We start from the raw sequence: 15418 nt of genomic DNA, 5'->3' as shown, positions 1-15418 counted from the left end.
ATTAGTGAGCACTCTTTCCTAACACTTGGTATAGGGAAGCCATATTGATTCAGCTATGAATTGGAATAACTATAGTTTAAAATCAAACTTTATTAGTTAAGGTTAAAAATATATGAAGGTAAAAACCTTGTCATTAATAACTACCGTACCACCTTAAAAAGCTAAGAAAACTAGAACCAGAAATGCTGTGGGCTACCCCCCTGTTTTCCTGGCTGTGTGTGTGTGTGTGTGTGTGTGTGTGTGTGTGTGTGTGTGTGTATATATATATATATATATATATATATATATATATATATATATATATATATATATATATATATATATATATATATATAGCGGATTGTCCACTACTGTTTCCTCTGTGTTTCTGAGATTGCAGGAATCTCCACACCACATACTGAAACTGTAAAAAGCACTTAGCTATCATGTTTATGTGTTATTACTCTTGTACAGATATTAAAGGTTCTAAGATGTTAGCTTTATAACCCTTTCCTCACTAGTAGGATTGCATTAGAACGTAGATTTTGATAACTTTTTCTAACCGTACGACCCATATCTGCCTATTCCAAATCAAAGGAACCAGACACTTTTCATTAAAACATACTTGAAATTTGCAGTCTAGTATTTAAAATCAAGCGAAATGCCTATCTTGCGACCTTTTGCTAGACGCATGATTTTTTGCATAAAAACACGTGGTTTGATTTGTCAGGCCTCCTATAGACATATTGTAATGAATTTGTTTGAAATTATAGGCGTGTATTTATATTTAAAGTAAAGGTTTAATTCATTTTGATCATAACCTTAAATTGCTTTGACTATTCCTTGTAACTAATCTTTCTGTGAATTACTCTTGAACCTACTTCCCTCGCGTTGCTGATTACAAGCTTTTTTTTTTTTTTTTTTTTCCCCCTCTTTTAATGATTTTTTTTTTCTTCTCCTTGCCTTTGCTGTCCTTATTATTAGGTGGCCAGCAACAAAGTTGCAGGACAACCTATTGTTATTGTTCGGATTATTATTATTATTATTATTATTATTATTATTCTTTTTATTCCGCCAAGCTTTGTATTCAATTGCCCATAACTGCTTAACTGTTTTTGCAAAGCTCTTGAAATCAGGTATGCTGGTACAGCTTATTGCTGTGCTACATCTCATGCAAAATTGAACTCATAGGTCACATGCTCTGGCAGCCATATTGCTTTTTGCGACAAATTTCGACAAATGCTTAAAAATCTTTAGCTCTGGAACTGCTTATGTTACAACTTTGAAACTCGCTGTGCTTAGTGCTACTATGACCTGAAATTGCTATTGCTCAAGAGAAGTGCCTTGGTCACATGATGTGGCAGCCATCTTGCATTTTGCGAAAATATTCAAACATCTTCTTCTCCTAAACCGCTTAGTGCAATGACGCGCAATTTTGCACATATGCTCCTTGCAAGGTCCTCTACCAATTTTGTTCAAACTGTGATTTTTACATAATCAACATGGCTGCTGTGAGACATTAACCTTTTTATCGCCATTTAATTGCGTAATTTTGCACTTTATACATTAGTTTTACAATATTTAACAATATTACAGTGTAATAGACACATTATTACACATAGTCATAACCCTTAAAGACAATATTGCAGTTAAAATTTGCATTGCGCAATCGCCTTCGTGAAATAAAACATTTGCAAATTTTCATGAAACTTCTGCAAATTGTAGAGGTCTATAGTGAGCATTAGTATGTGCAATTTGAAAGCCATACATTGCATAGCTTGGCGGCCATTTTGTTTTGTATGCGCCATTTTTACAAACTTTAAAAATCTTCTTCTCCGAAACCGCTTATGGGACAGACTTGAAATTTTGTTTATAGAGTTATCTTATGACTAACATTCAGATTTGTTCAAGAGAAGTTGATATGTCATGTGGTTTGGCAGCCATTTTGAATTGTTAAAATTGCTTAACGATATATTTAAATTAATAATAAAACAAAAACCGTTTTACAAAAATGCTTTATTTTTGCCATGTTTATTGACATCTATAGTGAGCACTATTGTGCGTAATATGGAGGCTGTATATCTTATGATCAGGCAGCCATCTTGGTTTACGCGAACATTTCGAAAGTCTATTTTCTCTGCAACCGCTTATGTAAGAACTGTGAAATTTGCTGTACAGTCTTATATTGTTACCTAGATTCATAATTGCTCATTAGGAGAGAATCAGTCACATGATGCGGCAGCAATATCGGTTTTATGTTTATCGTAATTATTTGTAATTCAATACTTCCTCTTTTGAGTCAATTGCTCACAAAACACAAATTACTTATGCTAAACTCTTGAAATCAGGTATGCTGGTACAGCCTATTGATATGCTACATCTCATGCAATATTGAACTCATAGGTCATAAGGTTACGCAGCCATATTGTTTTTTGCGACAAATTTCAAGAAACGCTTAATAATCTTTAGCTCTAGAACTGCTTATGTTGCAACTTTGAAACTTGCTGAGCTTAGTGATGCTATGACCTAGATTTTCCATTGCTCAACAGAAGTGACTTGGTCACATGATGTAGCAACCATCTTGCATTTTGCGAAAATCTTTAAACATCTTCTTCTCTTAAACCGCTTAGTGCAATAAAGCGCAATTTTGCACGTATGCTCCTTGCAAGGTCCTCTACCAAGAATGTTAAAATTGCGATTTTTCCATAATCAACATGGCTGCTGTGAGACATTAACCTTTTTATCGCCATTTAATTGCGTAATTTTGCACTTTATACATTAGTTTTACAATATTTAGCAATATTACAGTGTAATAGGCACATGATTACACATAGTCATAACCTTTAAGGACAAAATTCCAGTTAAAATTCGCATTGCGCAGTCGCCTTCGTGAAATAAAACATTTGCAAATTTTCATAAAACTTCTGCAAATTGTAGAGGTCTATAGTGAGCATTAATATGTGCAATTTGAAAGCCATACATTGCATAGCTTGGTGGCCATTTTGTTTCGTATGCGCCATTTTTAAAAACTATAAAAATCTTCTTCTCCGTAACCGCTTATGGGACAGACTTGAAATTTTGTTTATAGAGTTATCTTATGGCTAACATTCAGATTTGTTCAAGAGAAGTTGATACGTCATGTGGTTTGGCAGCCATTTTGAATTGTTCAAAATTGCTTAACGATATATTTAAATTCATAATAAAACAAAAACTGTTTTACAAAAATGCTTTATTTTTGCCATGTTTACTGACATCTATAGTGAGCACTATTGTGCATAATATAGAGGCTGTATATCTTATGATTGGGCAGCCATCTTGGTTTACGCGAAAATTTCGAAAGTCTATTTTCTCTGCAACCGCTTATATAAGATTTGTGAAATTAGCTGTACAGTCTTATATTGTGACCTAGAGTCACAGTTGTTCATGTTGAAGGAATTAGTCACAAGCTGTGGCAGCCATATTGGTTTACGCAAACATTTTGAAACAGTGTTTTCTTTCCAACCGCTTATGATAAAGCTGTGAAATTTGCTGTATAACCATATATTGTCACCTAGAGTTACATTTGTTCATGTTGAAAGTATAGGTCATATGGTGTGGCAGCCATTTTAAAAAATGCAAACATTTCGAAAATGTGTTTTGTTTTCCAAATGCTTATGTTAGAACTGTAAACAGTTGTTATTTAGCTTTATTTTGTGACATAACTACTTATATGGCATTGCAGAAATAATGCGCTGGCCACCTCTATTGCTGCTTGCAGCTATATTCTTTAATTTGTTTTTTGCATGACCAGCACTGGTTTGTATAATGTTTGAACATGGTATTATTAAAGGTTTCAGGCTCAGAGGTCAAGTGAGTTCACAAACTACTTGATAGACGCGAGTACAGTAAAGGAATTCTAGAGGTTTTGAAATAAAAAAACAGGCTCAGTGGTCTGGTTAGGTCTGACGGTTTGATGCTGGTAGATATTATCAGCCACCTTACACATGTAGGCCAGGCCGTGCAACTCACCCAGTCAGGTTATTCACAAGGTGCATTTGCATGTACACCAGTATCATGGCTTATAAACATTTATACACACATTCTACAGCAACAGACGTGGGCAGCTTTGCACCTGTTCCCTGCTGCCCGCACTGATACATTACTTCACATCTTGCTGCGTTGCACAAAAGCTTATTGATGTGTGCAGTAATTATAGAGTGCGTGACGATTGTTAATAGCTGGGGCACAACATACTCTCCGCTGACACAGCAGGGGTTAAATATGCATTCCACCGAGACCAAGCAGGGGGCAAAAATGTAATTCTTTGCTTTAAGACAATCAATCAAAATTGACAGTGACTTTAACAACAATTTGAGGCTTCTGTGGGACACGTAAAGGGAGCAGCCGACTCTGTGGGAGCAAAGACCTGTGAGCGTGTGTTTTATATACATAATAATTGTATTTATTTGTCAAGCAGCATTGGCAGATCGCAATGGGCATGGACATTTTTTTTTTTCATCTGACGTTACATTTTAATTTGAAGTAACTTGGCAAGGGGGCTGACAACTCAGTAAGCTCATTAGTAGTGCTGTACAAAGGTGAGGGGTCTGGTTTGTTCACCATGTTATCATATAATTTATTTTTATTTATCAAACTGACAGACACGTGTAAGACTAAGCAGTTTTCCTGCTTTTAGCTGTGTAACTAGGCTTACAGAATATCTCATTTACATTAAAGTCTGTATTATCAATCAGCATTCCATTTACAGAAAAGGAGTACTACATATTCAATGTATTTCTTACCTTTATATAGTGGGAAAGATTTACTAACCTTTTAAACCTTTCAATTCCTATATTATTATATGGATTGAACTAATTCTTTTAAAAATGGCCATGGTACACATTTTATTCCTCTGTTCTTCCTAAAAGTGAATGTTTCAAAATATATTAAATCATTTTTTTAATTGTTTCTGCACTGAATAAACCAACTTTTTCTGTGAGATTTGTCCCTATCAGCCGGTGAGTCCCAGGACTTAGTTGTACTTAATCATGCACTTACTGTTAGTTTCCCTTTAAATGTATGGTGAGATGAGTGAACATTAGTAAATGGGCCCCATACTGTAATATGAGAGGCTAGTGAAGCTATGAATAGGTGTATCTACCCCATTGTCTCACTGAGTATTTCTTAAAAGGATATAACACCCACATTTTCTTTGTGTTATTCAGACAAAGCATACAATTTTTTTTAAAAGTTTCAAATATACTTCTATTATCACATTTGCTTCGTTCCCATTATATTATTTGTTATAGTGATACCTAGGTAGGCATCTGGAGCACTACATGGCAGGAATTAGTGCTGCCATCTAGTGCTCTTGCAAATGTATAACAGTCTTGCAAGACTGCTGCCATATAGTGCTCCAGACATGGGCAGGTTTCTGAACCTATGTCCCTGCTTTTCAACAAAAGATACCAAGTGAATTTAATAATTGAAGTAAATTGGAAAGTTGTTTTAAAATTGAATGCTCTATCTGAATGAAAAATGTTCATGTCTCTTTAACACAAATTGTAATTTCTGTTTGATATGCACATTATAGAAATGTAGGTTTTATATATGGAAGTATTGGTAGATATATATGTGTGTATATAGATATATATATAGAGAGAGAGAGATTATTTCTCTTAGTAGATTTTGATTAAAGGGACAGTCTACACCAGAATCTTTATTGTTTTAAAAGATAGATAATCCCTTTATTACCCTTTTCCCAGTTTTGCATAACTAACACAGTTATAATAATATACTTTTAACCTCTGATTATCTTGTATCTAAGCCTCTGCAAACTGCCCCTTTATTTCAGTTCTTTTGACAGACTTGCAGTTTAGCCAATCAGTGCCTGCTCCCAGATAACTTCACGTGCACGAGCACAGTGTTATCTATATGAAATACGTGAACTAACACCCTCTAGTGGTGAAAAACTGTTAAAATGCATTCTGAAAAGAGGTGGCCTTCAAGGTCTAAGAAATTCGCATATGAACCTCCTAGGTTAAGCTTTCAACTAAGAATACCAAGAGAACAAAGCAAAATTGGTGATAAAAGTAAATTGGATTTTTTTTTAAAATTAAATGCTCTATCTGAATCATGAAAGTTTATTTTGGTCTAGACTGTCCCTTTAAGGCCATGTCTTGACCAAAACCTCTGACTTTGATATTAAGATTCTATGCTCTGCACCTATTTTGTTACGCTTTTTTTAATACCTAAATAAAGTTGTGTGACTTTGTGTATTTGATAAATTTTATCTGGAACCTACTGGTCAACAAATCCTAGGATTATATCTTTGTGGTGCTACCAGTGTACTATAAATTATTTTCCACTATGTATTTATTCATTCATTTTTTTTTTTTAATTTTTTTTTTAAATTCCCATTAACTTGAAAGAAAATGTTATACGATAGTAGTGGACATTACTCTGCTGGCTGAATGTGTTTAATTTCGGAGTAACTGATTTCCTTAGTGTAGCTGGGTAAGATTCATGGCACATTTGCTATCTGGGGGTCAGTGTTATTTATACCTGCATGCTGCCTATGAGTTGAAGTTCAGAGTAGGCTGATTTGTGCAAGGCATATCCTTCTGTGGCTTGAAATGAGCCCAGTCTGCCCTCTCTGAGAGATATTAGGAGCATTTAATAACAAGCTGTATATGCAGCACACAGAGAGCATCTTAGATATTAATATGAATAGCCTGTCCTGCCTATTGCAAGGAATTCCCAGTTTAACAGCACCTGCTCCAGAATGTTTTATTAAGGGCAGCACACAATCAGTTTTAGCTTACTGTGTGTGTGTGTTTTTTTATTATGTGTTTTAAGCAGAAATTAGAATTTAGATGAGATGGTGTCAGTGGGGTCTGTGGTTTCACAGAAAGGATTCTGTCTTCAGGGACTTCTCTCTCTGCTCAGACAGCCTCTCTTCAATCATTCTTTGCTGCTAATTTTGGTGTCACTCTCATTTCTTTTTAAACGATTCATTTCAAAGGTGTGGGGGGGGGGAGATTGTAAATGGCCCGATGTGATCTACAATTTAGTCTATTACTGTTGCAGCCTGCAAGCCTCCCGGGAAGCGGAACATACATGGCCTCAAGGTAGGAATTTCAATAATTGTTTCAGTAAAGTTGGATGGATTTGAAATGCTGTGTTCCACTTATTGAAATGTCAGAAAAACCTGCACTTCGCACACTGCTGACAAGCAGGACTTGCGTTTCCTGGCAGGAGAGGTGGATGAGTATAGAGGTGCAAAGAAAAACATGCTGCTCCTTACCTCCACAGTAATGTATGTGGCTAGATTTATTACTATCTCATCTTGCGTTAACCCCTTATTTGCCGGAGTAAGCCTAGATTCTATAGAATGGTAATACAGAAAACAAATACATAAACAGATGTAGCTAAGATTAGGGATTATTAATAATACACCTGTTTAATCAGACTAGGGGGACTAATGTGTATGTTAAACAGACAGTAGTTTATATTCACTAGCTCTCTGTTGCTTTCCCCCAAACTACTTGTATTGGGGCAAATCGGATAACAATCTATTTTCCCTGCTGTTCCACCAACATAAGTGGGTTAATTATGTGCAATATGCTTTAACACATCTTAAAGGGATACTAAATCCAAAAATGTTATTTCATGATTCAGATAGACCATGCAATTTTAAGCAACTTTCTAAGTTACTCCTATTAATAATTTTTCTTTGTTCTCTTGCTATCTTTATTTAAAAAAAAAGCAGGAATGTAAAGCTTAGGAGCCGGCCCATTTTTGGTTCCGAACCTGTGTTACGCTTGCTTATTGGTTGGCTGAATGTAGTCGCCAATAAACAAGCGCTATCCAGGGTTCTGAACCTAAAATGGTCTGTCTCCTAAGTTTTACATCCCTGCTTTTAAAATAAAGATAGCAAGAGAACGAAGAAAAATTGATAACAGGAGTAAATTAGAAAGTTGCTTAAAATTGCATGCTCTATCAGATTCATGAAAGAAAAAAAATTGGGTTTAGTATCTCTTTAAGGCAACATCATAATTTAAAATTAGTCTGTATTTTTTTTTGTATTACTGACCATAGCTAACTTCATGCCCAACTACAACAATGAGGTAAAATACATAGGTAAAAACTGTACAAGAGCTGAAAGCACAGAAACACCTGAACAGCAGAGCACTGCCAGTGATAGGAGGGTCGTGCAACTGACGCCTCTGATTGGCTCACAGGCAGTTTTCTGCTTGAGAGCAAGAATGCATATGGCTCATGAATGAGTCTGTGTTTTCAACCATGTTATACGAGTTAACACGTTATCCTTGATCAGTAGTGCAAAAAGGACATGCACTACAAATAAGACTAGGCCATTTTAGTTTAGAATATCCCTTTAATGTTTCCAAAACTGAATATAATATTGCATGTTTGTATTAATGATACTAAAGATTCTTTCTGCCATTCTGCCAACAGTATATTACCAATGCTGTTGATCAGCTTTTTAATATTTAGTTCTTGTTCTATGTCTCCCCTGGGTTCTGGTACTTGCAGAGAAGAGCTACAAAGAAGGCTCTAGGTAGAAGCATTAAATTACGAGATGGAAAACAGATACAAACAGCACTTATAGTATGTGGCCTGGCTGTATCTACAGTTCTATTGTAATGATAAGAAATGAAGTATAAGGGTGTATGTGATACTCTGTGTCATTTGAGAAGTTCCAGCTACAACAGGGCGCCCTGCAGGGTCCTAATTGGAGCTTTGTTCTCCTAATGCTCTATTCTTTGTTTGCCTGCAGGTAAATACCAGAGCAGGAACCTCCAGCAATAGCAGCCCCTGTGTGTCTGACAATCTAACCAGTAACAGGTGAGTGAAAGTGAGATTCAGCAAGCACTTGGCTATTGTACATCACCCTGAGGCTGTGTGTAGGAAAACAGTAGGTTATTTGCTTGGAGCCTCCAAATACACCTTGGAACATTCTGAGGAAATGAAGCAGTAAATAACAAGAACCATTTAAGCAAGTTAGTCATGGCATAGCAAGGAACAACAGCTTTGTGTGCTAGTTCTTTGTAGAGCTCCAGGAATTAATTCATAGAATACAGCCTCAAAGTATATAGAGCATAGGCATTAGAAATCTGTCGGATGTAAAATATTGTTCAATAGTAGAAAATATGTAGGTAGAAGTGAGCTGTGAACTGCAGGTTGAAATGTATAATCAGCTGTTAACTGTGCAGTATGGAGTCTGCATCTGGTATTACTGACCTAGGAAGATGCAGACAGACAGAGGAAGTTGTTGCTTATGGAGTATGCACCTCTCACTATGGGGTGGGGTGACACAGAGGGATGTATAGGTTAGAGGGTGTGCACTGTGCACCTCTTGCCAAAGGATGATGCAGACAGAGGGAGTTTATGGAGGTGCACCTCTCATTACAGGGTGACACAGGGAGAGGGAGCTGTAGGCTATGAAGTGTGCTCCTTTCATCATATGGTGAGGTGAAAAGGGCTGCGTATGGTAGAGGTGTGCACCTTAGGGTGACAGGCAGAGGTAGCTGTAGGTTATGGAGTGTGCAGCTCATAGTGTGGGGTGACACAGAGGGAGTGTAGGTTATAGAGTGTGCACCTCATATTGTAGAGTGGGGTGACAGAGGGAACTGTAGGTTATGAAGTGTGCACCTCATATCGTAGAGTGGGGTGACGCAGGCAGAGGGAGCTGTAGGTTCTGGAGTGTGCACCTTGTATTGTAGAGTGGGGTGACACAGAGGGAGCTGTAGGTTCTGGAGTGTGCACCTCGTATTGTGGGGTGACACAGAGGGAGCTGTAGGTTCTGGAGTGTGCACCTCGTATTGTAGGGTGAGGTGACACAGAGGGAGCTGTAGGTTATGGAGTGTGCACCTCGTATTTTAGGGTGGGGTGACACAGAGGGAGCTGTAGGTTCTGGAGTGTGCACCTCGTATTGTAGGGTGGGGTGACACAGGGAGCTGTAGGTTATGGAGTGTGCACCTCGTATCTTAGGGTGGGGTGACACAGAGGGAGCTGTAGGTTATAGAGTGTGCACCTTGTATCGTAGGGTAGGGTCACACAGAGGTTGCTGTAGGTTATGGAGTGTGCACCTCGTATTGTAGGGTGAGGTGACACAGAGGGAGCTGTAGGTTATGGAGTGTGCACCTCTTATTGTAGGGTGGGGTGACACAGAGGGAGCTGTAGGTTATGGAGTGTGCACCTCGTATCGTAGGGGGAGGTGACACAGAGGTAAGCTGTAGGTTATGGAGTGTGCACCTTGTATTGTAGAGTGGGGTGACACAGGCAGAGGGAGCTGTAGGTTATGGAGTGTGCACCTCGTATTGTAGAGTGGGGTGACACAGGCAGAGGGAGCTGTAGGTTATGGAGTGTGCACCTCTTATTGTAGGGCGGGGTGACACAGGGAGCTGTAGGTTATGGAGTGTGCACCTCGTATTGTAGGGTGGGGTGACACAGGCAGAGGGAGCTGTACGTTATTGAGTGTGCACCTCGTAGGGTGGGGTGACACAGGCAGAGGGAGCTGTAGGTTATGGAGTGTGCACCTCGTATTGTAGGGTGGGGTGACACAGGCAGAGGGAGCTGTAGGTTATGGAGTGTGCACCTCGTTATGTAGGGTGGGGTGACACAGGCAGAGGGAGCTGTAGGTTATGGAGTGTGCACCTCGTATTGTAGGGTGGGGTGACACAGGCAGAGGGAGCTGTAGGTTATGGAGTGTGCACCTCGTATTGTAGGGTGGGGTGACACAGAGGGAGCTGTAGGTTCTGGAGTGTGCACCCCGTATTGTAGGTTCTGGAGTGTGCATCTCGTATTGTAGGGTGGGGTGATACAGGCAGAGGGAGCTGTAGGTTATGGAGTGTGCACCTCGTATTGTAGGGTGGGGTGACACAGAGGGAGCTGTAGGTTCTGGAGTGTGCACCCCGTATTGTAGGTTCTGGAGTGTGCACCTCGTATTGTAGGGTGGGGTGACACAGGGAGCTGTAGGTTATGGAGTGTGCACCTCGTATTGTAGGGTGGGGTGACACAGGCAGAGGGAGCTGTACGTTATGGAGTGTGCACCTCGTAGGGTGGGGTGACACAGAGGGAGCTGTAGGTTATGGAGTGTGCACCTCGTATTGTAGGGTGGGGTGACACAGGCAGAGGGAGCTGTAGGTTATGGAGTGTGCACCTCGTATTGTAGGGTGGGGTGACACAGGCAGAGGGAGCTGTAGGTTATGGAGTGTGCACCTCGTATTGTAGGGTGGGGTGACACAGAGGGAGCTGTAGGTTATAGAGTGTGCACCTCGTATTGTAGGGTGAGGTGACACAGGCAGAGGGAGCTGTAGGTTATGGAGTGTGCACCCCGTATTGTAGGGTGAGGTGACACAGAGGGAGCTGTAGGTTATGGAGTGTGCACCTCGTATTGTAGGGTGAGGTGACACAGAGGGAGCTGTAGGTTATGGAGTGTGCACCTCGTATTGTAGGGTGGGGTGATACAGAGGGAGCTGTAGGTTATGGAGTGTGCACCTCGTATTGTAGGGTGAGGTGACACAGAGGGAGCTGTAGGTTATGGAGTGTGCACCTCGTATTGTAGGGTGGGGTGACACAGGCAGAGGGAGCTGTAGGTTATGGAGTGTGCACCTCGTATTGTAGGGTGGGGTGACACAGAGGGAGCTGTAGGTTATGGAGTGTGCACCTCGTATTGTAGGGTGGGGTGACACAGAGGGAGCTGTAGGTTATGGAGTGTGCACCTCGTATTGTAGGGTGAGGTGACACAGAGGGAGCTGTAGGTTATGGAGTGTGCACCTCGTATTGTAGGGTGAGGTGACACAGGCAGAGGGAGCTGTAGGTTATGGAGTGTGCACCCCGTATTGTAGGGTGAGGTGACACAGAGGGAGCTGTAGGTTATGGAGTGTGCACCTCGTATTGTAGGGTGGGGTGACACAGAGGGAGCTGTAGGTTATAGAGTGTGCACCTCGTATTGTAGGGTGAGGTGACACAGGCAGAGGGAGCTGTAGGTTATGGAGTGTGCACCCCGTATTGTAGGGTGAGGTGACACAGAGGGAGCTGTAGGTTATGGAGTGTGCACCTCGTATTGTAGGGTGAGGTGACACAGAGGGAGCTGTAGGTTATGGAGTGTGCACCTCGTATTGTAGGGTGGGGTGATACAGAGGGAGCTGTAGGTTATGGAGTGTGCACCTCGTATTGTAGGGTGAGGTGACACAGAGGGAGCTGTAGGTTATTGAGTGTGCACCTCGTATTGTAGGGTGTGGTGACACAGGCAGAGGGAGCTGTAGGTTATGGAGTGTGCACCTCGTATTGTAGGGTGGGGTGACACAGAGGGAGCTGTAGGTTATGGAGTGTGCACCTCGTATTGTAGGGTGGGGTGACACAGAGGGAGCTGTAGGTTATGGAGTGTGCACCTCGTATTGTAGGGTGAGGTGACACAGAGGGAGCTGTAGGTTATGGAGTGTGCACCTCGTATTGTAGGGTGAGGTGACACAGGCAGAGGGAGCTGTAGGTTATGGAGTGTGCACCCCGTATTGTAGGGTGAGGTGACACAGAGGGAGCTGTAGGTTATGGAGTGTGCACCTCGTATTGTAGGGTGGGGTGACACAGAGGGAGCTGTAGGTTATAGAGTGTGCACCTCGTATTGTAGGGTGAGGTGACACAGGCAGAGGGAGCTGTAGGTTATGGAGTGTGCACCCCGTATTGTAGGGTGAGGTGACACAGAGGGAGCTGTAGGTTATGGAGTGTGCACCTCGTATTGTAGGGTGAGGTGACACAGAGGGAGCTGTAGGTTATGGAGTGTGCACTTCGTATTGTAGGGTGGGGTGACACAGAGGGAGCTGTAGGTTATGGAGTGTGCACCTCGTATTGTAGGGTGAGGTGACACAGAGGGAGCTGTAGGTTATGGAGTGTGCACCTCGTATTGTAGGGTGAGGTGACACAGGCAGAGGGAGCTGTAGGTTATGGAGTGTGCACCCCGTATTGTAGGGTGAGGTGACACAGAGGGAGCTGTAGGTTATGGAGTGTGCACCTCTTATTGTAGGGTGGGGTGACACAGAGGGAGCTGTAGGTTATGGAGTGTGCACCTCGTATCGTAGGGGGAGGTGACACAGAGGTAAGCTGTAGGTTATGGAGTGTGCACCTTGTATTGTAGAGTGGGGTGACACAGGCAGAGGGAGCTGTAGGTTATGGAGTGTGCACCTCGTATTGTAGAGTGGGGTGACACAGGCAGAGGGAGCTGTACGTTATTGAGTGTGCACCTCGTAGGGTGGGGTGACACAGGCAGAGGGAGCTGTAGGTTATGGAGTGTGCACCTCGTATTGTAGGGTGGGGTGACACAGGCAGAGGGAGCTGTAGGTTATGGAGTGTGCACCTCGTATTGTAGGGTGGGGTGACACAGGCAGAGGGAGCTGTAGGTTATGGAGTGTGCACCTCGTATTGTAGGGTGGGGTGACACAGAGGGAGCTGTAGGTTATAGAGTGTGCACCTCGTATTGTAGGGTGAGGTGACACAGGCAGAGGGAGCTGTAGGTTATGGAGTGTGCACCCCGTATTGTAGGGTGAGGTGACACAGAGGGAGCTGTAGGTTATGGAGTGTGCACCTCGTATTGTAGGGTGAGGTGACACAGAGGGAGCTGTAGGTTATGGAGTGTGCACCTCGTATTGTAGGGTGGGGTGATACAGAGGGAGCTGTAGGTTATGGAGTGTGCACCTCGTATTGTAGGGTGAGGTGACACAGAGGGAGCTGTAGGTTATGGAGTGTGCACCTCGTATTGTAGGGTGAGGTGACACAGGCAGAGGGAGCTGTAGGTTATGGAGTGTGCACCTCGTATTGTAGGGTGGGGTGACACAGAGGGAGCTGTAGGTTATGGAGTGTGCACCTCGTATTGTAGGGTGGTTTGACACAGAGGGAGCTGTAGGTTATGGAGTGTGCACCTCGTATTGTAGGGTGAGGTGACACAGAGGGAGCTGTAGGTTATGGAGTGTGCACCTCGTATTGTAGGGTGAGGTGACACAGGCAGAGGGAGCTGTAGGTTATGGAGTGTGCACCCCGTATTGTAGGGTGAGGTGACACAGAGGGAGCTGTAGGTTATGGAGTGTGCACCTCGTATTGTAGGGTGGGGTGACACAGAGGGAGCTGTAGGTTATAGAGTGTGCACCTCGTATTGTAGGGTGAGGTGACACAGGCAGAGGGAGCTGTAGGTTATGGAGTGTGCACCCCGTATTGTAGGGTGCTGTGACACAGAGGGAGCTGTAGGTTATGGAGTGTGCACCTCGTATTGTAGGGTGAGGTGACACAGAGGGAGCTGTAGGTTATGGAGTGTGCACCTCGTATTGTAGGGTGGGGTGATACAGAGGGAGCTGTAGGTTATGGAGTGTGCACCTCGTATTGTAGGGTGAGGTGACACAGAGGGAGCTGTAGGTTATGGAGTGTGCACCTCGTATTGTAGGGTGAGGTGACACAGGCAGAGGGAGCTGTAGGTTATGGAGTGTGCACCTCGTATTGTAGGGTGGGGTGACACAGAGGGAGCTGTAGGTTATGGAGTGTGCACCTCGTATTGTAGGGTGGGGTGACACAGAGGGAGCTGTAGGTTATGGAGTGTGCACCTCGTATTGTAGGGTGAGGTGACACAGAGGGAGCTGTAGGTTATGGAGTGTGCACCTCGTATTGTAGGGTGAGGTGACACAGGCAGAGGGAGCTGTAGGTTATGGAGTGTGCACCCCGTATTGTAGGGTGAGGTGACACAGAGGGAGCTGTAGGTTATGGAGTGTGCACCTCGTATTGTAGGGTGGGGTGACACAGAGGGAGCTGTAGGTTATAGAGTGTGCACCTCGTATTGTAGGGTGAGGTGACACAGGCAGAGGGAGCTGTAGGTTATGGAGTGTGCACCCCGTATTGTAGGGTGAGGTGACACAGAGGGAGCTGTAGGTTATGGAGTGTGCACCTCGTATTGTAGGGTGAGGTGACACAGAGGGAGCTGTAGGTTATGGAGTGTGCACTTCGTATTGTAGGGTGGGGTGACACAGAGGGAGCTGTAGGTTATGGAGTGTGCACCTCGTATTGTAGGGTGAGGTGACAGAGGGAGCTGTAGGTTATGGAGTGTGCACCTCGTATTGTAGGGTGAGGTGACACAGGCAGAGGGAGCTGTAGGTTATGGAGTGTGCACCCCGTATTGTAGGGTGAGGTGACACAGAGGGAGCTGTAGGTTATGGAGTGTGCACCTCTTATTGTAGGGTGGGGTGACACAGAGGGAGCTGTAGGTTATGGAGTGTGCACCTCGTATCGTAGGGGGAGGTGACACAGAGGTAAGCTGTAGGTTATGGAGTGTGCACCTTGTATTGTAGAGTGGGGTGACACAGGCAGAGGGAGCTGTAGGTTATGGAGTGTGCACCTCGTATTGTAGAGTGGGGTGACACAGGCAGAGGGAGCTGTAGGTTATGGAGTGTGCACCTCT

The 15418-nt window shown here is 43.0% G+C and overlaps 1 protein-coding gene across 2 annotated transcripts in view; it reads left to right on the top strand.

Moving 5' to 3' along the window:
* The window catches only part of MAP2K5 (mitogen-activated protein kinase kinase 5), a 314237-nt gene that overhangs the window by 20429 nt on the left and 278390 nt on the right, over positions 1-15418 (top strand). For both annotated transcript variants that reach the window (XM_053718510.1, XM_053718509.1), the window contains exons 5-6: positions 7048-7088; positions 8759-8826. In XM_053718510.1, the coding sequence (XP_053574485.1) occupies positions 7048-7088; positions 8759-8826 (109 nt within the window). The remainder of the gene's footprint in view (positions 1-7047; positions 7089-8758; positions 8827-15418) is intronic.

Source organism: Bombina bombina, chromosome 6 (assembly GCF_027579735.1).
Source record: "Bombina bombina isolate aBomBom1 chromosome 6, aBomBom1.pri, whole genome shotgun sequence".
Taxonomy (NCBI): domain Eukaryota; kingdom Metazoa; phylum Chordata; class Amphibia; order Anura; family Bombinatoridae; genus Bombina; species Bombina bombina.
This window is presented reverse-complemented; position numbering and strand designations above follow the sequence as displayed.